Genomic DNA, 27761 nt, shown 5'->3' with positions numbered 1-27761 from the left:
GGAGAACATTAAACCAGAACTGAATGCTGACTAGATGGGAGCCCCGGGGATACAGCAGACATGGAGGGGCTGGCTTTACATGGAGGGCCAGGTCCACCTATTTTAATAGACTCAAACCACAAGATACAGAAGCAAGGTGAGAAATTTGCTACCAGGAAGAGAATTATGTCTTTATGTTCACAGAAGAATATAAGAGAAAGCCATAAATAATAGCAATGTGTAAAAACCAGAGAGTTGTGAAATAACTACCAAGGCATCATTTGAAACCTGTAAGCACAAAACTATATCCAACATATTTTACCTAAGTTTGAAACCATGTTCAGCTGCTATAGTACAGGAACGTCTAGGGTCAAGATCTAGCTTACCTACACTCAAGATTCTTGTAATTTAGGAATGATGGGGGAGAGAAAGGAAAGAAGCAGTTGAATGACAATATCAGGAGTTGGAGAGATGGTTCAGAGTTAAGAGCACTGGCTACTCTTGTAGAGGTCCCAGGTTCCAGTCCTAGCACCCACATGGTGACTCACAACTGTCTGTGAATCCAGTTCCAGGAGTCCTAAAACTCTCTTCCAGCCTTTTTGAGAACTGCATGCCTGTAGTGCACACAGAATCATGCAGGCAAAACATCTTACCACATAAAATAAATTTTTAAAAATCTTAAAAAAGAAAACAATCACCAGGCATGGTGGTATATGTCTTTAAACCTAGCATTGGGAGGCAGAGGCAGGCAGATCTCTTGAACTGGAGGCCAGCCTGGTCTACAGAGTGAGTTCTGGGACAGCCAAGGCTACATAGAGAAACCCTGTCTCAAAAAAAAAAAAAAACAAAAAAAAAAAAAAAAAAAAAAAACAAAACAAAACAAAAAAAACCAAAACAAAACAAAAAAAAAAACACCAAAAAACAAAAACCCACCCTGAAGAATATAAGAAGAGTTCTGGATCTCATGGTAACTTTAGAGCCTGGTCAGAACAGCAAAATGTCATAAATGTAGAAGGTGATGGTCAAAGACTAAGATGCTTATGACAGACTAGAATTTGAAGGTAGTTAGTTACTGGCAATGGCAGGACAAGAGTGAAGAAAATGATCTTTGAAACAGGAATGAACTGGTGTGGAAATGACTAAGAATTTAAAGAAAAGAGACAGAGACAGATAACCAGACTTCCAAAGTCTCCAATAAAAAAGGCAGCTCACAGATGACTGCACAGACAGGGCGTGGCAAATCCAGAGGAGGTAACTCTAAGGCACCAGAGTCCACAGAGAGGACCATGGCTGAAGATGAGTCAATGGGAATGGAAGGAGCATGGCCCTCCTCTTGTCAGCCCTGTGATGTGGAGGATATAAAAGCAAAAGATAGCACTTAAGAATGGAAAGGAGGCTGGGCAGTGGTGGCGCACGCCTTTAATCCCAGCACTTGGGAGGCAGAGGCAGGCGGATTTCTGAGTTCAGGGCCAGCCTGGTCTACAAAATGAGTTCCAAGACATCCAGGGCTACACAGAGAAACCCTGTCTCGAAAAACCAAAAGGGATCGAAAGGAAGCCCCAGGCTCAGGGGATGTCCCAGTGTGGGGAGCACTCACACAGAACTGTGTCATCCAAACCACAGCCAGAGATCAGTACTGTTACACTCACAAATCTGAGATCAGTATTGTTACACTCACAAATCTGAGATCAGTATTGTTACACTCACAAATCATGACTCAGTTTTTATTTAAGCTACTTTTAAAGATAACATTTTTGGTATTATTTACCTTCTTGCTGTAATTGAGCCAAGAATAGTGCGAGGTATGTATCTGATATTAATTCTGGACCCGTCAACAGAGAATTCAAGTTAAACCACTAGGAAAAAAAAATCAGTATTTAAGTTAATGAACATTATATATAAAAATGATTTCTCATGTTAAGCATATATATAACCACCAAAATTTAATAAGACTACCTAAATAACAGAAATATATCAAACTGAGAATTTTTAAAGTACTAAATACTGTGACTTAAAAAAATGCTGAACACTTGTCACTATTAAATGCTTTTCTTTTCTAAAAACAAATTTTTAACAATAAATTAAGGCATTAACCTGAACTTTTAAAAGGAGAGCCACTGACAGTCAGTATCTTAAGATGCCTGTTTGATGACTGTAACTAAGTGGTTTCCACCATCAGGCCAGCACACAGACCCGTGTCACATGGACAGACAAAAAAAAGACAGCAGCACACTTTTTCATTTGGCCAAAAGATTCCAACTTCTAAAAGGTAGACACTCTAAGAAGAGAATTTATGGCTAGCACTTCATTCTGACCAGACCTCTAAGCTATTGCTGCATGTGATTAACAGCATTCAGTCACAACCTCAGAGATGCCCTAACTTAAAACAGAAAAATACAGAAAGGTTCCAAAGTCAAGCTCAATTCCATGTATAACTAAGGGCTCTTCCTGGATTTTGATACCAGACAGAGTACTTTCTCCAATCATTCCTTTCTTTACACAGGGACCAGAGGCTAGCCTCAGAACTCATAGACCAGCCAAGCCCCTGCCTCCTGAGTGCTGGAATTAAAGGTGTGTGACATCACATCCAGCTAAAACTCTGTTCTTAAACAAGAATATGAATCAGAACCAAGGACCAATATACATATTCAGCCATCTTTGTACCTGTCAGAGATAAACTAGTTCAAAATGTTAAAAATCCAAGAAAGAGCTAAAAATTTCAAAAGCTCAAAACAATGTTTTCCTATTTCTACTAAGTTATGAGTTTTACATTTCCAGACCTTAAAACTCTAGTGATTACTTGATACAGGAAAATAACGCTGGGTCATAATTTTCTAAAAGCACAAATAAACCCTCAATGACTACAACAGAGGAGGGCAGAGAAGTTAAATAAAGTTGACCCTGAACTTTTGAAGACATGATCCCCGTTCCAGTTAAGCTATGCTACTATACACACAGCTCTTCACCAGTTCTCTGTGCACCTTACAAAGAACCTAAAGACTGCTTGTTCCTTATTTTTTTTGGAGAAGGAGATAGAACTTTAGGACCTTGTGCTTATTACTAACATAGATCCTGTCAATGATCTACATCACCAAACAATCACTGAGGACTGGCTACTTCCAGGTGGCTGAATTAAAAGCTAACAGTATGGTTTACTTTAAAAAAAAAAAAAAAGTGGGGGTGGAGAACACAGTGAATTAAATCAATATACACATATATACATGTAATATATATGTTGATTTAACTTAGTGTATTCTTTTTAATTAATTAATTTTATGTGTATGTATGTGCATCATGTGTGTGCTTGGTGCCCAGAGGCACCACTTTCATAGAGCTGGAGTTATAGACAGTTGTAAGCCAACTTACAACTGGGTGCTGGGAACCAAACCCAGGTCCTCTGAGAGAGCAGTAAAGTCATAGCTGCTGAGCCACATCTCCAAGTTCAGTGTACTGTTTCTTGTGTAACTTACTGTTGGATTTTTAAACACAGGGTTTCATTCTGCAGCTTTGGCTGAGCTCACAGAGATCCATCTCCCTGTCTTTGCTGGGATTAAAGGTGTGACCACCACACTCGACATTTTTCTTCTTAGTTAAAAAACAGCTTTATTGGGGCACAACTGACATGAAATAGACTGCCTTTCCTGTCCCCCATCTCTCTTGAGGGTTTCATGATGTGGTCCAGGCTGGCCTCAAGGTCTTCCTAGGTCACAGCTATCGGCCACAGCACTGGGATAAACTGAACATACTTATATTACCATTTCTCTTTTTTACAACTTGTCATTTAAAAAAATCTCTATTACCTGCATTATTAGCCCATCAACATGAACAAGAGAGGGAGCACACTCAGTCTCCCATCTCCGGGTCTCTCTGGGTACTTCTCTCATGTGTCTTCTCTCCACTCCAGCCTACTCTAGCACTAGTCAGTCTACTTTCTGTCATTAGATCTTAGCCCCACTTCTGATATTCATCCACACTACGTGGATACTAGCAGTTCACACCCCTTGACCGTATAAGCTGGTTTTCAATAACCCTTAGCAAGATCTAACATTCTAACCAGGCCTTTATGTGACTATTTTAAAACTATATTCAGCGGTGACTATATACAGATGTCTGGACTGCCAGACACTGGAATCGCCTAAGAAGCCCATCCCAATAATGCCAACTTCTAAATGTTTTGCTTATTCCTGACATGATCTCAGGCTTGGTTATAGTACTTTGCTAAACACAAATCGTCACACAAAAACATATTTACATATGTTTTTAATAGTAACCACATATGCACTGTTTTCAATACAGAATCCTCATTATGACATGACATATATGGGTTTATCTTAAGCTAGCACATTTTTATCTGCTGAATTGAGTCCAGACTTAGGCAGGGTGCACAGAATCAATCCTGGGCTTCATTCCAAAGACACCAAGCTCAAATTTTAGTTTCAAATAGAGTACAGAGTGTGATAAAAGGACAAGAAAATAGAAGATATATTACCTGTTTTCCTAATTTTCTAACTGTAAACCAGTGTTCTTTATAATTGCATATAAAGGATCTTTCATTTCTAGAAAAAAAAAACCATATACTGTTAAGTTGGGATAGTAGAGATATATACTAGCAGATACTATAAAATTTCTATCATTTAGGATGTAGTTATACTTAATTACTTATTTTAAAAAATACAAATCGCATAACTATGCATTTTTCACATGAGCTAAGTGATGCTAAGCCCAAAACCCTCCACACCACTCAGGTCAGGGCCACCACTGACACTGAATAAAGGCACCAAAAAGGTGACAGAGTGAAATCCAAGGGCATCAAATACAGAAATCAAAGCAAAGACATTCATGATGAATTTGTCCTCATTCAGAAATTACAGCTTTAAAGATCAAATTTAAATAAAGAAATGAAGAAAAAAGTCTTACATAGGATCAATTCTGAGCCTCTGGTACTCTGGACTGTTGAATAGGATTAGTTCTAAACCCCAAACTTTCAAGGCATTGCTTATAACCTGTCAAAAGAAAGATAACCACTTCTCATGAGCTAAACCGTCAAGTCCAAGCTTAAGTAGCACAGCTACATTGTATAAGCAACTATACTTCATATATACAATTTGAGGATATAGTTTTTAAAAATTATGTCCCTGTTGTACCCCACTAAATCCATAAATAATATATACATGTGAACTTAATTTTATTTCATTGCAAGTTTTAAAAATTTATTGTTTTATTATTTTTATCTAAGTGTGTCTGAGTGAGTACAGGCCATTGTATCAGCATCAGTTGTCCATATATTGGAGTTATAGGCAGTTGCAAGCAGTCTAATGTACACGCTGGGAACTGAGCTGGTCTTCTTCTGAAATACCATTAAGTATTCTTAAATGGGAAGCCATCTCTCCAGCCCCTCGCATCCATTTTGAAAGAGTGTTTTTCCAGACTAGGTTTCTAAAAACTGTCAGAAAACCACAGAATTTGCAGAGAATACTGTCTTAGGCATCCAGAAGCACACTCCATACTGTGGGTACCGTTTGTAACACTATTCCACTACGTACACGCACTACCTGCAAAGGCAGTGGCCAAAGGGATATAGTAAATAAATTCTCCCTGGGGACTGAAAAGAAAGGTTTGACTATGGTCAACAGTCCATACTGTTCTTACAAACCCAAGCTCAGCTCCCAGCACCCACGTCAGGGCTCACGTCCACCTATAATGTCAACTGCAGGCTCCAGTGCCCTCCTCTCTCCTCCACAGACACGAGCACTCATGTGCACATATCCACACAAAGGCACATACTGTAGACAAATAATTTTTAAAATCAATCTTTAAAAAGAAGATTTGATATATTTTAAACTTCCAGAGTCATGAAAGAGAATCAAACCTGATGATAGCAAGCTGAAAAAAAGAGAGAGAAATTAAGACAATATTCCATCTGTTATCCCAGGAAGGCAACAAAGAAACACATACAACTCAGACCAAACACAAGTGCAAGAGAGCAGAAATGTAAGTATGACACATACAAGAGATGCAGGGGCTGTGCCAGCTCTCACCTCTGCTCTCAGCTCAGGCCCACTGGACCTCACAATGTCACAAGTGAGGTCCTGGGTGGAAATGCTAGAGAATGGGGACTCTAGAAGGGTGGCATAGAAGGAGTGTATAAAGAAAGACATAAGTAGGTCTCTCAAAAGACAGATTCAGAAAGAATTTGGACAACCCTCACATCATCAGAATGGACTTCACAAATACCCATATAAAGTCAGGCATGGTTGCCAATGACTTCAATCCCAACACCTGGGGGGGTGCTGAAGCAGGACTTTGGAAAGTTCAAGGCCATGTCAGGCTACAGAAGGACACGAATGCACATGCATATGTATACACACATATGTATGTAAAACCACAGGGCTAGAGGTTTTTTCTAGAGTAGAATGTTTGTCTAGTATGTGATAAGACCTTAAATATCATCCCCAGCACTATAAAGAATAAACCAACACAAAATTAAAATAGAACCTAAGGTACTGGGATGTGGCTTGGTGGCAGAGTCTGAGCTTGGCACAGGCAAGGCCTTGAGGCCAATCTCAGTACCACCTTCCCAAAGGGCTACAACCTGCACTATAGAAATTCAATCCTAGAGGATGATTTAAATAGGAGACTGCAAGACACTGCAATTTCTCAGATATACCAGAGATGGGAAGTTTGAAGCACTCTAATTTGTTAGAGTCATTAGCACCTACATGCAAATTAAGCAATCTCTCAGAAAGAAATTTTTAAAGGCCCCATTCTAAACTGACTGTGGTAGCACACACCTATAATTTCAGTCTGGAGACACAGGGGAAGTCGATCACAAGTCTCACACCAGCAAGACTACATAGCAAGAGCCTGCGGGTCCTAAGCATGTGAGCAGCGGCCAAAGCCGTTCTAAAGTGAAGAGGCTACTGTCCTGGGCTCATCTCTGTATGTGAAGCGCTCTGGAGCGAAGTCTGATCTTCTGTAAACACAGTTCACAGATGGAGCTGCTGAAGCCTCCATTGTTACATAAAAAGCCGTGTCACACCGCGCCACACCAACCACACTCTGAGCCTAAGCACAAGCGGGCTGAAGATGAGGCAGCACTGCACTCTGGACTACTTACTTGAATAGAGAAAAAGCCGCTGTCATCCATATTTCCAGAAGGCTGCTGTTCAATTTTCATGGACAGTTGTGGGCAGAGGGGGATGGGAAAAGGATTAAAATTAGTGTGCACATTTAAAAGAACACGCTGTACAGTCCCATTTACCAAGTGAGGAGCAGAGTTATAATTAACAAGTCAGACTCCTGGGGGAGAATGGCTCATCTTCCTCTTAAGAGCACCCACATTTCCAAAATAAAATGGGACTTAGTGAGTCTGAAATCAGTACCTGTAAAAATGTGCGGTAGTCTTCACTGGTGACTCCTCCTTCTGCCATTCTCAGCCTTTCCTCTTCATCTAGCTGGTGTGCAATGGAGGATAACTCCACAGGACTGAAATACTCTCCCTGTAATAGGTTGTTCAGGCAGTGCTGAGCACAAAGTGAGCCTTCTTGCTAGTGTTGCCAAAAGAAAAAAGTCAAATGTCATCAAGCAGATCTGTACAGTATCTTCTAAAAAATGTAATTACTAACTTTTTAATGCAGTCAAAACCAACCTTGTAAGCCCTATGCAAACCTGATTTCACAAGTACATGCATTTCCCTTGCCCATGTGTATTCTACAGTTATTTAACTATAGAGGCAAAAACGAAGAATGATTTACAGTATAATTCATCTATCCAGTCTCATATAAGCCTAAATATTAACCTATAAAAACATTTAGCCTTTGAATTTTTCAGTACCTATTGGAATTTATCTTTGGAAATTCCACCGTAAATTACTACTGCAAAAAGGGAACATAAACCCCTAGAACATTCCTTCTTTTAACAAGATGGTTGCTTGACCTTAAAAGCCTGTCCTTTCAAATTCAAGAAGTGGGTGAGAACAATCCTGTCTCATTTTAAGTTAAGGCCCACAGTTCTACAGCCGAGGCTCTCATCAGCCAACTTTGCAGGTCCCTTGTAACATGGAGAAGAGAAAAACAGGCCCAAGCTGGAAAGTCCATGTCCACGAGTGGACAAACTAGTAAGAGGAAGTGCAGGCAAGTCCAGCTCCCTAAGGGGTCATTAACATTCTCCTCCTGAAGGGCGGGCACAACGCCCCATGGGCCCAGGGGCTTCTGCACAGGCTAGCTGACTTGCATATACAACTGGCACACGGCCCAGTTCCATATCCAGACTGACTAACAGTGGGAGCTTGCTTGTCACCCTCCTGGACCAACAGTACTGCTTTCCTAAGCTATAGATAAAGAAGGGAGACACATGAGTAGATGAGTCCTGTGGACACAGACCCTAAGTCTGCCTTTCTGGAAGACAGAGGCAGATGGGAGAACACTTCCTTCTAAAGGGCCAAAGAGGCCTACTGAACTCAACCTGCCTGACAACATGCCTCCTGGTCTGAGCTATGTCACATGGCAAACAGTAACTCCAAAGAGCACCTGCAAGATGCATTTCCCCCCTGATGAATCACTCCTAGAGGAACAAATGTAACTGCTGAAGTAGATATAGTATACATGTCTGCTACGGACTAAGAAGGCAGAGTTCAGAGAGTATGCGTCTGACAGAGCTACAACTCATCTTCAGAATTCTTTTGTCTCTGCCTTGTTTTTCTTCTAATGTTGATCTACTTCCACTCAATACTGCCTACCAAGAGGTAAGGACAGACAGATGTTCTACTTATATTCTAGTGGAAACGTAAATCATTTCATGAGATGCTTGAGTAGCTAAAAGATGCAAAAAGATGCTCAACTTCATTAATCATCAGGGAAATGTATATCAAAGCCACAACATGGGGCAGGAGATGGCTCAGAAGGTAATGGTGCCTGTTGTTAAGCCCCAAATACTACTGTAGAAAGAAAGAACTGATTCCCGAGTTCCTGTCCCGAGCCCCACATGCACGCCTAGCCACGTGTATGCCTGCACTCACATGCACGCCACACAAACAGTAAATTAAAAATGTATTTTTAAACACTGCACTTATTGATTGATTGGAGGGAATGCAGGATGATAGAGGACAACTTACAGAATTCAGTTTTCTCCTTCCACAGTGTGTGTCCCAAGGATCCAACTCAAGAGTACAAGGCTTGGCAGCAAGTGCCTTTGCTTGTTGAGTTATCCTGTCAGCCCCTAAAAAATGCTTTTGTTGTTTTTGAGACAAAGTCTTACTTAGCAGCTCTGGCTAGCCTGGAACTCACTATGTAAACCAGGATGGTCTCAAATTCATATCTGTTTGCTTCTGACTCGGATTAAAGGTGTACACTACTGTAATGGCTATTCCTGGTTGTCAACTTGACTATATCTGGAATGGACTATAATCCAGAATTGGAGGGCTCACCTGTGATCCAGATCTTGAGGCTGAAAGACACAAGTTTCTGACCTGGATCATGACATGGAGATCTTGAGGCATAGTGGCCATGAAAAGCTCCTTTAATACCAGGAGACTGAGACAAGGAGATCTCTGAGTTCAAGGTCAGCCTGGGACAAACTAAGTCCCAGATCCAGGTGTGGTGGTACACACCTTTAATCTGGGCCATACCTTCTGCTAGAGGCCTACATAAGGATACTGGAAGAAGGAAGATTCATTCTTCTTCACCTGCTTGTACTTACTCGACAGCACATCTGTTGGAACCTACCTCTTCCAGCTTATAAAGAAGACCAGCTGAAACAACCAGCCTCATGGGACTGAGCAACTACTAGAGTCTTGGACTTCCCATCCATAGCTGATTATTGTTGGGTTAGTTGGACTACAGACTGTAAGTCATCACAATAAATTCCCTCAATATATAGACATTTCATAAGTTCTGTGACTCTAGAGAACCCTGACTAATACAACCACCACACCTACCTAGCGAAAAAAGCACTTTTACAAAAGAAACATTCACATGGTGTTACTACTCTGCAGTCTCCAGAACAGCTATTACAGTGGGAGGTTTAGAATGACAGAAAGCCATTGTTACAGGAATAAGTATAAATTAGTGAAACCACTCTACAACAATCCTCAGTTGCTACTAAAGCTTAGCTGTGTGCTGTGATTAGACACATACACTGCACATGCACTCACTAAAGCACTACTTAAAAGCTTTCCAAACTGGAAAGCACCCAAAGACAGTTTAGAACACAAGAATTACATTAACATAAGGACACTATATAAGAACAAAAGTAAATAAATACAAGTAACTAACAATATAGACGGATCTCTCAAATACTGTTAAAAAGTAAACACACAAGTCTCAAAAGAGTAGACACCAGAGCTAAGAATGTATCTAGTCTGCACTAGGACCTGGGTTTAATCCCCCAATACTACCACAGCCAGTTAAAGACAGTTAAAGAGCAGAATGGGACAGGTGAGAGAGCCTAGAGACCTGAGTCCTATCCCTGGAGCTGACTCAAAAGTGGAAGAAAATTCCACAAAGTTTCCCTTTGATCTCTATACATATACACTGGTATGTGTCCATTCACACAACATATCATGCAGAGATACACAGTAATAAAAAATTTAAGTACATGCCATTTTTTCTTTTCTTTTTCCTTTCCTCCCTCTGTGTAGCCTGGCTATCTTGGAACTCACTCTGTAGAGCAGGCTGGCCTCGAACTCAGAGATTCACCTGCCTCTGCCTCCCAAGTGCTGGGATTAAAGGCTTAAATGGTTTTCTTACAAGAGCTTTAAATAGAGAAAATTAATCTTAGTCTACGAAGTTAGATTTTCCTTGTGGAGTAAGCACTGAGGAAGAGCTGGTTCCTGGAAGACAGGCTAAGGGGATGTAGAGGATTCAGGGAAACCGTCTGTGACTTCACCTAAGGGCTGTTTCCATGTGTGCTCCCTTGACTGCATGCTCTCCTAATTTGTGTGTTCTTGTAGATGAAATGCTTGATTTAAAACACTCAGATAAGAGGGCCAGGCATGGCAGTAAACAACTTTAATCCCAGTACTCAGGATGCTGAGGCAGGTGTATCCCTGTGAGTTCCTGGCCTGTTACCTACATAGTGAGACCTTGTCTCAAAAAGAAAAGAAATCAACAGATATCTAACAAAGTAACCAGACACTCAATTTGGGGGAACAGTTATGATGACTCCTCATTCCTATTGATAAACAATATGCTTCAATGTGGAGTTCATAAACTAGGGTCACCATATTTTTTAAAGGTATTTTTATGTGTATAGGTGTTTTGCTTATATGTACATGCCTGGTGTTCACGGAAGCCAAAAGAGGGTGTTAGACCTTCTGGGACTGGAGTTGCAGACAGTTGTAAGTGGTAAGGGTACTTATGGTGATAAGGGTACTGGGGATCCTGGGTCCTCACTGAGCCATTTCTAGTTCCTGGTCACCGTATTTAACCTCCAGCAATAAAGGCATCCAATTTTTTGATAAAACATTCTTGCTATTAAAAATTGGGATTTGGAGGCTGGAGAGATGGCTCAGGAGTTAAGAACACTTGATATTCTTACAAAGGGCTCGGTTCCCATAATCTACAGGGGAGCTCACAAGCAGCTAATAATTGAAATTCTAAAGGATCTGCAGCTGTCTCCTGGCTTCCTCAGGCTCTGTATGCGCATGGTGTGCTTTGGTTCTCGAAGGCACTTGTACACATAAAAATAATTAAATCTTTAAAAAATCAAAAGTAAAAGTACCTATCTCATTATGCCCAGGTCATGTGGTAGATAAAACTTATGCTTTACTCATCCTAGGCAAGCACTCTACCAAATGTGCTACATTCACAGTCTCTAAAACAAGTGGCTTTTTTATTATGAAAAATAAGCACTTAAAATCAAACCATGACCAAGTAAAATGGTACTGCTACAGGAAGTATGTTTTAAATTTCTAATATGATTCATGGAAGGAAACAACAAATTGTTCAAATCAATTTAAAAATCATATTGCCAGCGAACGAGCAGTGGCACACGGCTTCGGCGCCAGCCTCCAGAGGGCAACCCGCACCTTGCTCTCCCGGTTCTAATCCTGCGTCCCCCGTGTGACTCTGCCAGAGTCTCACGGGGGGGGGGGGGGGGGGGGGGGAATCATATTGCCACAAACTGTCAAATTCTACAGGAACCAAAAAGTTACATGTCTCATCTCTCTCCACCTCTAACTATGCATTTTTCTGTCTTATTGCCACCCCTCAAGTTAATCCTGTTAGCTCTTTCTAATCAAGGTTTTACCCAAGCAGGGAACTGGCAAAATGACTCAGCAGGAAAAGGTGCTTGCTGAGACCATGCAGACCTAAGTTCAATCCCCAGGACCCACACAATGGGAGGAGAGGACCAACCCCCACTAAACTGTCCTTTGACCTCCACATGTACACTGTGGGATGCATGGAGCAACCCCCTACATGCATATGCAATAAAATATAATAAAACACTTTTGTATTTCACACAAGAGGAAGAGAAATTCTCTTTGCTATTCAAATTCTACAATTTGGGGTCCATATTTTCCTATGTTGGGCTCAGAAGACGAACACACTACACTTCCACTCTACCAAGATAGTTACAAAATCACAAAAGGAAACCGCAACCAAGCCTGCTACCTCTGCCTCCCAAGTACTAGGATTAAAGGCATGTGCTACCATACCTGGCTGACAACTGCTTTTATATTCTAACTTAATAGTAAGTATTCAAAGGGGTTAAGTGTAAAATTAATTCCAAGAGGAAGTGGTTGATGTCTTCTCTAGTTAATTTACTGGTTGAAGGCAAATTATGGAAGGGAAAAGAATTCTCTGGAAAACAGTAATTATGCTAAATATTCCCAGTATAACCTCTTATATGCCTAATAACCTACAGTTACAGGTGCATTCTCTTGAATATGCTATGACTTCACTAAGCGTTGACTCGCTACGTATATTTAAGTTGCTGATAAAGGCAAATGCACTCTCCAGGACTGGGGAGATGCCCCAGATAGTACGGTGCTTGCCATACTAGCCTTAGGATTTGAGTTTAATCCCTAGAACCTTCATTTAAAAAGCCATGCATAGTGGGACCCATTTGTAACTATAGTGCTGGGGAGGTGAAAACGGACAGATACCCGGAGGCCATAAGTTTCCCTACTTATGAGGACCACCACCAAGGTTGTCCTCCTGCCTCTAAATGCATATGCACATGTGCGTGCACACACACACACACACACACACACACACACACACACACACACACGGTAAAGGTACTTCTCAAGTATTTATTAAGTATATACACCTGCTGATAACTGAATGACTTCTGGGTAAGCAGATGTGTGTGTATCTGCGCATGCATGTTTATATATGTATATGTTCTCATATATATGTGTACATGGAGATGTATACATATGTGTTCTAAAGGTCCAAGTCAGATGTCTTCCTCAACTGCTCTCCACCTTATTTTTGAGATGGTATTTCACTGAGCCTAGAGCTCACTGATTCAGCTCAACTGGCTGGTCAGCAACCAGAAACCCACCTGGCTCTACTCCCTGCCTCAAGTACTATGGATACAAACACACACTGGGATCAGAACTCAGGTTGTCAGGCTTACGCAGCAAGCACTTTACCAGCTGCGGCATATCCTCAGCCGAGTAAGTTCTTGTTAGCCTAGCATTTTGGAGATACTGGTTCAATAGTGACCTTCACTGAAATCTGCTCAAATGAGGAACAATCAATATTGTCAAGAAGGTACTGTGGAGTTGGAGAGCTGGCTCAGCAGTTAAGAGTACTGGTTGCTTTTCCAGAGGACCTAGGTTCAGTTCCTAACGTCCACGTGGCTATTCGAAAGCCTCTGTAACTCCAGTTCCAGGGGATCTTCTGGCTTTAGTGAGCACCAGGAACACACAGTACAGAGACATACACAATGGCAAACACCAATACAACTTGTGTTTGTTTGTTTTTCTTGACAGTTTCACTGTATAGCCCTGTCTATCCTAAAACTCTCTCTGTAGATCAGACTGGCCTTGAACTCACAAAAGATTCCCCTGCCTCTACCTCCCCAGTGCTAGGATTAAAGGTGAGTGCTAGAATTAAAGGCTTACAACCACTGCCAGCCAAAAATAGTTTTTTTTAAAATGCATTGTTTAAATGTCCTACGTTAAGTTTCAATCCCAGGACAAGTGACTGAGGTATCTATTTAACATATCAAACCGGACCTGGCTTCCAGGTCCTCCCAGCATCCCTCAGTCCCTACCTGTTACAGGATATGGCTGGTTACCTGGCTCTCTACCCTGAACTCTCCAGATCATGAACTATGCTGCCCTTCCCCTAGTGGCTCTTGCCTATATAATCCATACGTTCTGGCTACCAGCCCTCTTTGGATCCTTTTGCACCTTTGGCCTCCTGGCTGCTGAACTTCATCCCCCTCTCCCCATGCGGCTCAGAGTCATGCCCACTCTGGACTCTACCACATGTGTCTGCCCCTGGCTCGGCTCTGCTCTCCCACGTCATTTTAATAAACTCCTCCACCATACCTAGGAGAAGCCATGTCCTTTTTCTTTTTTCATTCACCCTAGAGATGACTCAGTGAGTAAAGGGGTTTGCTGAGAAAGCCTGAGACACCTGGAACCCACACCAAGTTGGAAAGAGAGACTCGACTTTATAAAGTCTTCCTTGACCTCCACAAAAGCACATACACAAAATCAGTAACTTCTTTTTTTTTTTTTTTAAGAATGCATGGCAGGAGTCTCATGAAGCAGTGTATAAAGTGTTCAAGGTATAACATGTTTAAAATGGGTTTTATTCCAAAGCCTTTGGAAAATTAATTACAAATGAATGTGGGGGGAGGGGTGCACTCAGAGCCATGGCACATGGTCATTTATCTCAGACAGCACTCAGGAGGCAGAGACAGGAGGATGGAGAGTCTGGGGCCAGCTTGGACTACAAGAAATCTTGTCACAAACTAACTTGTACCAGCCCAAAAACACTCAGAAATGTCTTCTTAAGAGCACTTCATTTAACAATTTCCTTGGATTTACATCATTTTTTTTCTTTCTTTTAACGTGCATGGACTTTAAACGCTATGAGTAAATGCTCCAAGTGATAAAAAAACAAAGGCCCTTTGCTCCAACGAAATAATAGTCTCAGCTAACAACCCTCTCCAAACCTAAAATGATTATGAAACATGGTATCATGCCAAAATTGTCCAAGGAACACCCAAATGACTTGATAATTGTATGTGAGCATAGACCAGTTTCTCAAGATGTCACAACAATACTTTTAAGCGTAGTCACTTAGGAATTAAGGTGAGGAAGAATGAGACTAGCCAAATCACACAGTAGAAAGATTCTAATCTATCCATAATACCTAAAAACAAAGCTGGCCTCCTGGTCCGGAAAAATGGGAGAGCAACCCAAACATCCCGTAATAAAAACTCTTATGACGACTTCCCTTCGGGGTTTCCTACTTTACTTCCTAAGTATCAGGCCCTTCAATGGGAGAGCCACGGTCACAACTGCAGAAGGACGTGGGATAGATCATCAAGATCTAAATGCATGGGACATTCCATTATAGAACTGAGTTGAGAGAGAAAGTTGGTTCTGCCAGAGGATAGGTTAGGGGGCGTGGGTGGAGTTAGGAAGGGTCCGCCAGGTGTGAAAAGGCTACTCGCTAGATTAGACCCTAGGAGAGAAGATAGAAGAAAGCCGAAAAGGCGTGGCAAGTGAACAAGGCATGCCCGCGCTAATCCTCCGGGTGAAGCCCCCCGAAATGCCCAGGTTACCCGCCCGGTCTTCTAGGGCGAGGGTGCCGGGGACGCATGCGGGAGGCTTCACGAGCGGAGCCTAGGGGAGAAGGCAGGAAGCACCCCTCACCCAGCCAGGTCGGGATGGGGGCGCTCGGGCCCCGCCTGAGTTCCTGAAGCGGCGACGCTGCTCCCCACGCCCGCCGCCGAGCCGCGGACGGCTCCCCACCGAACGCCCACACTCACTTTCTCGTGGAAGATGGACTCCATGTTTATTTGTCTGGAGCCAACGGCCCCGGCGCGGAGCAGCCCCCTCCAGCAGCTCCGCCCCCGGCCCCACCCCTCCGCCCCAACCCGCCCCGCCCTACCCACGTGCCTCCCGCCAACCAATCACTACTGCGGGCGCACGTCACGCGGCACGCGAGCCAGGGAGCACGGGACACGTGACCTGGGCGGCGCTGGTCCTCCGCGGTGTGTGTGGTGCTGCGGCGCCGCCTACTGTGCGGAGGAACTTCTCTACGCAGGACAATCTTGTGATTCTAGGGTTCTAGATGAGAATCCTCGCAGCCAGGTTTTAGGTTCTTTTTTTTCCATCTCCACCTCCTTTGGTACTTTCTGCTCAACTTCATGTAATACCTCCTTGCCCACTGAAAAACCTCATTCCACAAAAGGCGTTTTCCCAATACCTAGTATTTGTGTAAAAAACTATAGCTAATATTTAGTTAGGGCTAACTTAGCCCACTTCTAAGTGAAATTTAATACGGAATTTTTGATGTGTGTGTCTGATGTAATATACAAATGGAGGCACGAAGAAATTAGAACAGCACAGAGTGAATATCAGGTCCCGTGGTAAATGCTCAATCTCTGGATGAGGAAGTGGGGAAATGAAAAGTCCAGCAAAATGTTGAATGTCTAGCGCTGGGAGGGGGGTGGGGGGTGGAATGGAGGAAATTGACTAAGATTAAGCGATTGACTAAGATTAAGCACTGGATGGGCGCAGATCTTGTATGGCGGAACCATTTTAGGTTCTTCAAAGTCAGCAAAGAAACTGGGTACAAAGACTCATTCTCCTAATCCTTGCACCTCACCTAAAGGTAGAGGAAAGTGTATACTGTGTTGGAGGATAGCTGGGCTATGCCAGTCTGTAGCCACGGTTACATAGGACGATATTGCCTGTCACACCCCCCACCTCCCACAAAAAAAAAGCTACAGGAAGTTAAAAGATTTTAAAAACTAGAGACATGGGGTCAAATTAGGATTTTAGAGGATCACTGGTGAACAAAATGCGTGAAAGGCATTTGGGGAGAAATGAAGAGACTATGGTGGTCAGGACTCCAGTAGTGATTTGAGAATTGAGAGAGACCACTTTGAAGTTTTAGGACGCAGACTCAGAAGACTTTGGTGAGGAACTGGGGCGGAATGGGGGTATTGGGAAAGACTTGTGGGTTTCCGCTGTAGGTACCACCTAAAGCAGAAGTGATACTCCAAAGAGAAAGACTTGTGGGTTTCCGCTGTAGGTACCACCTAAAGCAGAAGTGATACTCCAAAGAGAAATACTTTGCAGAATGAGCAAGGTCTGGGGAAGAGAAGACACAGGTTTAATTTTGGAATGAGTTTAAATGTCTGTGCAACATAAAGGTGCTTTTTGTCGAGTAATAGATGTCAGGCCTGAAGTTTATAGAGACTGTTTTGAGCTGTGTGGTGAGATTCGTTGCTATTTAGAAGGTAACTAAAGGGCTAGAGAGATGGTTAAGAGCATTTGCTGTTTCTTGTGTAGAGGACCTGGGTTTGACTCTCAGAATCCACATAGAGGCTCACAGCAGTTGGTAACCCCAGATTCAGGGGATCTGTTGCTTCTGCAACATGTCTGGTATGCACAGTGGTGCGCATATATACATGTAGGCAAGCACTCATGCACATAAAATATAAAGAAAAAAATCAGAACACAAGGTAACTAAAATCATAAAGACGGAGTATAATCTCAGAGAAAAGGGAGAGACTGAGAAGAGAATGGAGAGCTAAGCCCTGAAGATGGAGCAGTAGGCCAGAGTGCAAATGCTAGATGCTGGTGAATGTTCTAACGTGGAAGATGGTGGAGGAAGAGGAAGAGGAAGAGGAAGAGGAGTAAAGTCTGTTTCCTTGTGAATACCTTAGAGTAGGAGATCGCTGTGATTGACACAGCTCTTATTTGAGTCGTGTCTATTGCCTTTGTTAGGTTTAATTACAAAATTTGATCACCATCATATAGTAGTTTCTCCAAGTGTCAGTGGTTTACATGAAGTGGCCATGGGGCCCTGAAACTGTAACAAAGTTGTACATAGCTCCAAACATTTTTAAAATGAAAAGGCACTCTCCTGTGAGTCCTCCTCACTCAGTGCACTTTGCTGTTGGTGTGACAAGGCATTTGAAGATGTTTCTGGCATTTTGTTCTCAACTCGTAAGGTAGTGTTAACTATATGATTATTGGCTAGAAATCCTGAGTTGTACATATCTATAGTTTGTAAAGAGAACAAAACAATCCAGCAGATTCTTGGTGCTCTTTGTTTGGCATGGAGGCTGTGAGAAGATCCCTTTTTGGAGGGGGCCCATAGCTCAGGCATTCACTGTGAGGCTGGACCTGTTGGTACTGCGGTGGGCATCCATTTAGCTTCAGGCTGTCTTGTTTTTGTATATAGTGGCATAGCATTCTGCTGACATTCTTAATTATGGAAAGGGGGAGGGGTCAGCTGGAATGAGAAGTGTTTGAAGTTTTTGTAGTTACGTGCAGTAAATTTTAAACTTTTTAAAGGAACTGTAGAACTCATCATTGTCAGTGAAGAACTACTGCATCACTGAAGTTCAAGAACCCGCTGTACCTAAACACAATTTGTAACATTGTTATTTTTTGTATGTTTAAAATGCTGAAATATTTTTGAAGTTAAATAAATAGTATTACATTAAAAAAAAAGTACAAACAACCCAGTGCCCAACATCTGATAAACAGACATGAATATATGTGGTCCATCCATATTTTAGTAATTTTTGCAAAAGAAGAACCTTCCCTTCTAGAAAGAAAAGAGAAGTGTGCAGGGCTCCAGCACTAAGGAAGCTCATGAAACTCCAGAGACACTAAACTTGAAAGCCTCTCCCCAAGGTTCTATAAGCAATAAAATCATGGTGGGTGGTGGGGAGACTCTTCAGCGGGGCTGCCTGAAGACAGCAGCTTTTGTGAGTTGTTGCCTGTATTGGGATGTGATTTTTAGTGTAGGGCTACTTGAGTCACCCATGTAACCCCAGTAAGCTCACTGGTTCATCAAGACAGACTTGGGTGGAATAATTTCTTTGGTCTGTTGTTAGTGCCCTTGTCTAGGGTGAGTAAGTGTTGGTTTACATCTCCCCAGGAAGTCACACACCAGACAAGGAGGATTTAACCATTAGACAAATGAAGCACTGATACATACTTTAACACAAAGCCTAAAACAAGGCGGGGGGGGGGGGGGGAGTAGGGGAAGCATGCTGAAGGAATTCGCACACAAAGGCTATGTTAAATGAAGTTATATAAACTATCAAGAATAGCCTCTACCACCGTCTGAGCTGTATGTACCCCCATCCCTAAAAGAATAAGTTTTAAAATTTTGATTAAATATAACTTGCTAATCTTTCAAAAATGCTGTTTTGTATTTGGAGAATCATTGCCAATTCTAAGGTTTAGCTATGATTTTACCAAGCAAAACCCTTGCATCATCCTTCAGAGTTCCCTGGAAGCACACTTAGTCTCCATAGACTATAACAAGGTATTGGAGGCCAGACAATAATAAAGAGGTTGATTTTGCTCACAGTTCTGAAATTCCAAGGTCCAGGGCCACATCCAGCGTTGGCCTTGTTGCCAGTCCTGAGACCTGCCTGATATAAGGAATCATACAGCAGCAAGAATACATCTCTTCTAAGGCCCCAGGAATTCAGTAACAGATGTGGTACTCTAATGTCTGGCCTAATCCTAATTGCCTCTCCGAAGCCCTACTTCTATACATGGTAGTCCAAGAAGTTTCTGTTCTTTTAATGCTTCACAATGGAGATAATGAATCAATTTCTAAAGGACACACTGAAGATATAAGGGGGAAAATGGTAATTATGGCTTAATAACACCATTCCAAAAGGAGAAACAAAAAATTAAATGTGAAAAATAAACGGGATACCTACATATACAATGGTATGCTCAATTGTCATCGTTTTTGATTGTTTAAGACAGCGTCTTGATATTCTTGGCTGACCTACACGTGCTATGTAAATCAGGCTGGTATTGCATTTGTGGGAATCTTCCTGCTTTTGCCTGTTGAGTGCTCAGGTTACAGGCCTGACTAGCACCTGGCCTCAGAAGCCACTTTTTAAGTCAACTGTGTCTAATACTTGAAGGTTACTGCAACAGAACAAAAAAAGGATATAAATGGTTATCTCAGTAAAAGGTATAAGCGGGCTAGAGAGATGGCTCAGTGGTTAAAAGCACCAACTGCTCTTCCAGAGGTCCGAAATTCAATTCCTAGCAACCACATATTAGTTCACCACCATGTGTAATGGGATCTGATTCTCTCTTCTGATGTGTCTGAAGATAGCTATAATGTACTCATATACATGAAATAAATAAGTCTTTAAAAATAAGTAAGTAAATAAATTGTATAAAAAGAATCACACTTTAAATTCTTCTAATAATAAACGTTTTTATTTCTCCAATAACTCTTAAATTGTGAACATTCTGTGATTTAACCAGCTTTTACTTCCAAGTAACTTCTTCATTGGGCCTCAGTTCCCTGTGTGAGAAGAAATCAAGAAAAACAGTAAATAAACTTTAAAAAGACATTACAATTTTATTTTATATGTATGTGTGTGCCTTCTAGCACATTCATGCATCATGTATGTGCACGTGCTCTAGCAAGCTGAAAGAGAGCACTGGATTTCCTGGAACTGGAGTTACAGGCAATTGTAAGCCACCATGTGGGTGCTGGGAACCAAACCTAGGTCCTCTTTAAGAGCAGCAAATGCTTTTAATCACGAAGCCATCTCCAAAAGCCATGGTAAATAAAAATTATAAAAGGGCCAGAAGTTTATGTTTGTTTATAGTCTATCAAATTGACTAAGTCTTACATTAGATTCATCATATTCATTCATGCATGCATTCTATCTTCAAACTTTACTGCCTTTCCCAGTTTAAAGAACTGTAATTTCTTGGTTTACATGACATCTCTGTTCTTCTGTGTGCACTTAATGGTTTCTAGATCCTTTACAGCTTCTTTCATCTTCTAGAAATACTGGACGTGAAAACTACACACTAGTGCATAGTGACACTGGATGCTACTCAGTCTTTCATACCCCTTGAGGGTAGACAGCTATACCCACTGGCAGACGGCTACACTATCTGGTCTTGTTAGCCATGTTAGACTCTGGCAAGTTGGAGGGTGTTACCACTCAGTCATCATATATAAAGTATCCTGTTTATTTCAGCTGTATCAAATCAGTATAAACTAACATATATTAAAGTGTGCATGATAGGTTTGGGGCAGCTGGTTTGAGTTTAGTTTCTAAACTACAATACACTCTTTATGTTTTAAAACTTCTGACTTTCCAAAGAAAGGAGTACAACAAGGGGAAGCCTCAAGGAAAAGGGCAGCAATAAAGGGTAATTTTTTTAAAAGACAAAATATTACATGTTTTCTTTTATATGCAAAATCTAGATTTAAATATATGTGACATGAAACAGAAGGGACTCTGTTTGGAGCGAAATGGAGCCAGTGACAGGGAATGAAAAGTACAAATACATGCTTGTATGAAGATGCCATATTGAGGACGCTGGGAAATGGCTCAGTGGTTATGAGCGCTCTCACAGGACATCCACTAGCTACAACTACAGCTCCAGTGGATCTGACCCCCTCTTCTGGCCTATAAGGGAACCCACACACAACATGTGACAGATGCATAAATAATAGGTTTTTAAAAGTCATTTTATATATTAGGTGAACAAATTAATAAAAGGAAAAAAATGAAACTTTCAAAGATCTGAAATGGCTAAATCATAAACTAAAAATTGTTTGCGCTCCAGAGGTAGTCATAGTTTCATCCAACAATTAAATAACAACCTGAAGTATCACTTGACTGTTAACTGTTGGAGTAGGAGAAACACCCTTCTTTGTTTGGACCAAAAGAGACAGAACTCCCCAAAGCTGCCATGAACTAACCTTCGAAATAGCATACTCTTATTCCGGAAGGCAGTTAGCTTTTCATCATCCTTCCTGTCTAGATAACATCCGAAGAGAAATCCCGCAGGGACAAATATATGAACCCAGTGCTCACGTACAAGATGAAATAAGGTCATCTTGACTGCTAAAACAGAAAAAATAATAAATAAATACAAAATATAACTACCTTTGAAATACTGAAATAAATGATAGGCAGGGATTACTGTGGGTTGGGAACAATACACCACAGAGGGAGACCAAGGTGGAGGAAGGGTGGATACAATCATTGCATGCTATATGAATAGGGATTCCATTAATATGTACTATTAATGTGTTAATAAAAACACTTTGGTTTGGAGATTTTTGTTTTTTTTTTTTTTGAGACAGGCTCAATTTTACTACGGTTATATTCTGGAACCCAGCATATAGTTGAGGCTGACCTTGAATTTGCAGCAGAAGCTCCTGGCTGTCTGTCTTCCTAATACTCAGATTGCAGGTGTAAACTACCACACCTGGCTTAAAACAAGTCATCTTTAAATTGCATCTGAAGTGGACATGAGACTTGTTAAGAGCATAAGCCTCCTTAGGTTTGCTTGGCATCAGAAAGTAATTAAAAGTTAAGTAAAAAACCTGGCAGTGGTGGGCACACCTTTAATCCCAGCACTTGGGAGGCAGAGGGATCTCTGAGTTTGAGACCAGCCTGGTCTACAGATGTGAGTTCCAGGATGAAGGCACTTATTGCCAAACCTGACTGAGTTTGATTTCCAGAATGCACATGCACATGAGAGAGAGAACCACTCCCACAAGTTGTACTTTGACCCTCATGTTTGCATACATATGCACACACACACATGCACACACAAATAAACATAACAAAAATTATACTGCGTTACATTATTTACGAATCTTATTTCTTACTTCATCAGTGATTTGATATGCTGTAGAACCAAGAAGTGGAAAAATTTAAATTTACCTACAAAAAACAGTATTTGTACTTTGTGTTGCTTCAGAACTTTCATGTGTAAACTATTTGCAGATGTTCTCATAATGCAATCTAAATTTAATATTTTACTAGTAGTAGAATTTTTGAGTAAAGATAAATTTATTGAAAATTGTTTTCTATAGGATAAAAACATTGAAAAGAACACAATGTCACAAGATCAAAAAATTACTATAAAAGAAGAAAGAATTTATGGAATGGGTAGTAGACACTGAGTTATCATATTTCTATATAGAATGTGGACTAGCTTTTATTAGCCTCATTTTATATGGATACAAACTTGGGGCTGAAGAGATGGCTCAGTGGTTAAGGTACTTGTTCTTTCAGAGGATGTAGAGTCTGTTCCCAGTACCTACAAACAGCTCACAACCATCCATGACTTCAGTTCTATAGAACCTCATGACTTCACATTTCCAAGGGCACCAGGCTCAAGTGTGTTGTACATACATATACATCCATGCAAACAAAACAAGCATACACATAAAATACATTTAAAAAACAGCTTAACTCAAATAGCTATTGATTGCAAGCTGCTGTTCAAATTCAGGTCTCTCCAAACAATGCCTCCTGTATCATAGCACACTTCCCCTTCTCTTGAGCTGATATTTCTGGTTATTTAAGTGCTTTTTAGCATTTAACACTTTCTAAAAGGCAGATAAAGAAGAACAGAACTGGCAATCAAGTAAAAAATAGCAAATGTGTACTAAAGTCAATAAAACACCACCAAACTGCCAATTTTTCATACACAGATGAAGCAAAATCACATCCATATGTGAATATACCACATACAATGGTTGAGAGGACATGTCAACCCTAGGAGAAGCAACACATTACTGCCAGCAAGAGTGGTTTGCTTAACCTGTGCTCATAGATAACATTCTTGTTTTACCTGAACTGGTCTATATCCTAACACAGTTCTAATTATTTCTCAAGTTTTTAAGAATTAGTTTCTAAAGTCACAGTGTTAGACTATAACCATTAAGTTAAAAGTTGCAGTTACAATAAAGTTCATAATATGTAACATTCCACATACCAAATTGCAGCTTGAACATCACGGATCTCTACAATTATGTAGCATGTGATGAGATTACTTAGCCATGTTAGTTATGTTGTAGTTGGTTGCCTAGTTACAGCTAGAATTCTCAACCTTAACTACACATAGTACCAACTAGGGAGTCCTTTTTAAACTGAAGAATCTGGCTTTACCTCCAAGATGAGGCTAGAATAACAGAACCATTACTACTGGCATTCTGAGAGATTTAATCTGGCTCATTCAGGAAAGAGATGAGTTAGGACTATGGGGCTCTTACCACATATAGGCTCTTATAGACTCCAGAACTCACCCACTGACTTGAATACAAATGCTTCTTGGAGATTTAATGTAAGTAAAGGCAATCTTCATTTCCTATAAGACAGTTGTTCTCTTACCCTTTATTAAGTAGCATCACTTATATTTAAAGCATTTCTTGAAATGTTAACCAAGAGCTCACCAAGTGAACAGATTACCTTTATAAACTTGAGCCAGTCAAGTATGGAGATGGTAGACCATTGTGATGTCACTTTTAATGGCAATCAACTGCAAAATACTTACTAGCCAATGTCTGTGTTCATGAGACTGTTTGAGTTTGGCAAACTCTGGCCACCTACACTTTCTGTCCTTATTGCAAAGTTAAGGGCCAGAAAGATGACTCAGCAAGTAAAGTTTAAGGACTCAAGCTTGATTCCTAGGACTCACATAAGGGAAGGAGAGCCGACACTTGAGAGTTGTCTGCTAACTTCTGCACCAGCAAGTGTGCTATGGCATGAAAATGCATACACAAACACACAATTAAAAAAAAAAAAAAAACCCTTAGCTTCATTGTTTATACAGCTGTTAAGACAGCATTTTTGCACTAACAAGTACTTGCTGATTCCCAGCTCACAGCAGTTTAAGATAAGCTCACAGCTACAAGGCATTACTATGAACATTCTAAGAGATGGGTTTGGTCTGGCTCTACTTAGAAGAGAAGAGGTAAGCCTTATGGGCCTCTTGCCACATATGGGCTCCTATAGACTGGAGGCATAATGACAATGGTACTAAGAAACATTCTTCACAGAATCCATGGTTGGCCTCACCCAGCATGAAGGAATATCCATAAGAGAAAATGACAAATCTTCATCCTAGAGAGGCATCTCATATTACAGTATACACTCAGCTGGCTCGGGGAGCAGTGCAGTGAACATAATTACAGTGATGTTTTTCTGCAAGTAGATGAGCAGGGAGGGCAAAAAAGGACATGTGTGAGGCAGAATGGTTTTCCATAAAATTGGTAAAAGTAGAGCGAGGATCTTGGTCATGGGCCTAAATCTATAGCGTTTCCTCTAGTATAGGTAAAAGTGGTGAGGACCTGTACAAGCTTCACTTCTTGTTACCAAAAGGCCAGGGCCAATGAACTGCTTTAAGGAATATATTCCTGGCTGGTGCTTATGAGAGCACATATTAAGGGTCTCTTTAGCTCTTAAGATTTATTTTCATTATTTTTAACTTTGTGTATGTGCCTGTGTATATGAGTACAGGCACCCAAGATGGCCAAAGGCACCAGAGCCCTTTGGGGCTGGAGTTGTGAGCCACCTAACATTGCGAGCTGTGAGTCGAGAGCTGGGAACCAAACTCAGGTCCTCTGGAAAAGCAGCAAGCACTATGAACTGCTGAGCCCAGCCGTCTCTCTAGCTCCAGGTGTCTTTTTGTATGTGGGCCCATACGATGAATTTTGTTTTTATTTCAGAAATTTGGAGCAGCTATAGTATTTTTGCTTTGTTTTTCAAGACAGCATTTCTTTGTAGCCCTGGCTGTCCCGGATCTCACAGAAATTTGTCTGCCTCTGCCTCCCCCTGTGCACCACTACCTGGTGCTGTAGTATTGAAAAGAAAGAAAAAGAGAGGTGGGGGAGGGAGAGGCTGGGCAGTGGTGCACTAATCCCAGCTAGCACTGAGGAGGCAGAAGCTGGAGGATCTCTGTGAGTTCAAAGCCAACCTGGGCTACACAGAACCAGAAAGAAAGAAAGAAAGAAAAGAAAAGAAAAGAAAAGAAAAGAAAAGAAAAGAAAAAGAAAGAGAAAGAAAGAAAGAAAGAAAGAAAGAGAAAGAAAAAGAGAAAGAAAGAACAAAAGAAAGAAAGAAAAAGAAAGAAAGAAAAGAAAGAGAGAAAAAGAACGAATGAAAGAACAAAAGAGAGAAAAAGAAAGAATGAAAGAACAAAAGAAAGAAAGAAAGAAAGAAAGAAGAGACAAGAAGGAAAGAAAAAAGAGAGTGAAAGAAAGAGGAAGGAAGGAAGGAAGGAAGGAAGGAAGGACAGACAGACAAAGAGAGAAAGAAAGAACTGTATCTTAGGGCATTAAGAATTAAGGAGTCATCCTGTCTTTGAAAAGCACATACTGTATCACAGAGCCACACATTCTGCCTTGGTCATTTATTTTTTTAATATTAAAGTGATTTTTTTTTTTGCAAGCTTCTAAGAACTGAATCGATTTTTTTGTTTGTTTGTTTGTTTGTTTTGAGACAGTCTTACTATGAAGCCCTGGCTGGCTTCAAACTCAGTATCCCTCTGCCTCATCCTCACAAGTATTTGGAATTACAGATGTAGGCCACATGGAAGAGGCGTTTCTGCATCATCACTAATTCATATACTCCTCACCACAGACTGCGTTAAGTAACAATGTCTCAAGACTGGGGGCATTTTTTTTTTTTTCAGACAAAGAAATCCAAATGTAGTTATCGTAAAAGTGACTTGCTTTAAGTTTAGTCAGGATTAGCAATAGTACCCAGACAATCTGTATCTTGATATGGTTTAAGCTCTTATGTTCTACTGTCTCTCCTATGTACGGAGGTAAACATTTAAATAACTCCTCTAATTCTTTCTTCTTTGCAGAGCCTAACTGTCTGTCTCTGTGTGTGTGTGTATATATATATATCTCCTAGAAGTCACATGTATGCCAAGCTAGTCTTGAACTCACAGAAATGCCTTTGCCTTCTGGGCACTGGGATTAAAGACATGCACTACGACACCCAGCTTTTGCTTTTTAAAAACAAGCAAACAACAAACCCCACATATTTTCCTAATATTTTTCTCTAATACAAGTTTCTTTCCCTGTTCAAGAAGAAAACAAAAACCGCTGTGGGCCTTACTTTGGTGAGTCGCTCTGGATTCAGGCTGGAAACATGTAGACGTTTTAAAAGGTAATACCTTGTGTCAGACTGGACCCCCACAGTTCTTTATAATTATTACAAAGTGTCACCTAAGCCACGGAAAACAGAAGTGAATGCATAGAGCAATGAAACCTTTTGAGATCGTGACATACACACGCTGGAAACCGAGCAGAAAGCCATGTTTTAAAAAGGCAGATGGGTTAAGTGCGGGTTTCACATTTAGGAGAGCTGGACGAGGAAGGCAGAAGCGCCCTGCTTCTGGATAGAGGCTGCATTCCCTACAGTGGGCTCAAGAGTCGGATCCTTGAGAACCCTTCCTAGTCCCTCGAGAGCGAGGCCATCGATCGGATCGTCCCCAAAGACGCTTTGGTTGAGTCAGCAGCAGAGCACTCTTTGTAAAAGGTGCGGAGCGGGCAGCGAGCAGCGGTCACCCGAAGGCGACCCTGTTTTCCCCTCCATACGACCGTTCCCCAGAACCCTCCCGCCTGCACCACAACCGGTGGCGCCGGGGTCCCCAGACCCACCTTCAGCCCGGTGCCAAGCGCGACCAAGGACAGCCGCAGGGAGCTAGGCCACTGGTGCCGGCGGAAGCCGTGACTTAAGGAGCTGCCACTTTGCCGCGCCGGCCCTGAGGAGAGGGGTGGCGACGGCGAATCGACGGCTCTCTCTTCCCCCCT

At 41.4% G+C, this 27761-nt stretch overlaps 2 protein-coding genes across 12 annotated transcripts in view; both read right to left on the bottom strand.

Annotated features, from left to right (window-relative positions):
* The window catches only part of Atxn3 (ataxin 3), a 37475-nt gene extending 21427 nt beyond the window's left edge, over window positions 1-16048 (bottom strand). For 4 of the 9 annotated variants that reach the window (XR_013106640.1, XM_076921370.1, XM_076921371.1 and 1 more), the window contains exons 1-6: window positions 15940-16022; window positions 7362-7526; window positions 7097-7141; window positions 4897-4982; window positions 4469-4535; window positions 1748-1835 (exon numbers count right to left, since the gene is read on the bottom strand). Coding sequence is in view for 8 of the 9 variants with exons in the window: in XM_076921370.1 (XP_076777485.1) it covers window positions 1748-1835; window positions 4469-4535; window positions 4897-4982; window positions 7097-7141; window positions 7362-7526; window positions 15940-15963 (475 nt within the window). In the remaining variant the exon portion in view is untranslated. Of the gene's footprint in view, window positions 1-1747; window positions 1836-4468; window positions 4536-4896; window positions 4983-7096; window positions 7142-7361; window positions 7527-15823; window positions 15900-15939 lie in introns of those variants that run through there. The other 5 variants (XM_076921374.1, XM_076921377.1, XM_076921373.1 and 2 more) reach the window with 4 other exon arrangements.
* Window positions 16049-20367: 4319 nt separating this feature from the next.
* Ndufb1 (NADH:ubiquinone oxidoreductase subunit B1) lies at window positions 20368-27759 on the bottom strand. 3 transcript variants are annotated; one of them, XM_076921367.1, is made up of 3 exons: window positions 27609-27759; window positions 21900-22044; window positions 20368-20477 (listed from the first exon to the last, which is right to left on the bottom strand). In XM_076921367.1, exons 2-3 carry the CDS (start codon window positions 22034-22036, stop codon window positions 20441-20443), a joined length of 174 nt encoding a protein of 57 aa, XP_076777482.1. In that variant the 5' UTR covers window positions 22037-22044; window positions 27609-27759; the 3' UTR covers window positions 20368-20440. The 3 variants fall into 3 exon arrangements, with proteins under 3 accessions (XP_076777482.1, XP_076777484.1, XP_076777481.1); XM_076921369.1 differs by having other exon boundaries at window positions 21900-22041; window positions 27609-27749; XM_076921366.1 differs by lacking the exon at window positions 27609-27759 and adding an exon at window positions 23933-24017.
* Window positions 27760-27761: the final 2 nt, after the last annotated feature.

Source organism: Arvicanthis niloticus, chromosome 23, assembly GCF_011762505.2.
Source record: "Arvicanthis niloticus isolate mArvNil1 chromosome 23, mArvNil1.pat.X, whole genome shotgun sequence".
In the NCBI taxonomy this organism is placed as follows: domain Eukaryota; kingdom Metazoa; phylum Chordata; class Mammalia; order Rodentia; family Muridae; genus Arvicanthis; species Arvicanthis niloticus.
Note: the sequence above shows the minus strand (reverse complement) of the source record. Positions and strands in the feature narration are given on the sequence as shown.

What these genes read in the sequence shown, in the direction of transcription:
- Ndufb1 (XM_076921366.1), bottom strand. An exon ending in AAGAGTATGCTATTTCGAAG is followed by an intron (nt 20,478 to 21,899) that starts GTTAGTTCATGG and finishes CTTCTCACACAG; the next exon opens with GGAACTGAGGCCCAATGAAG.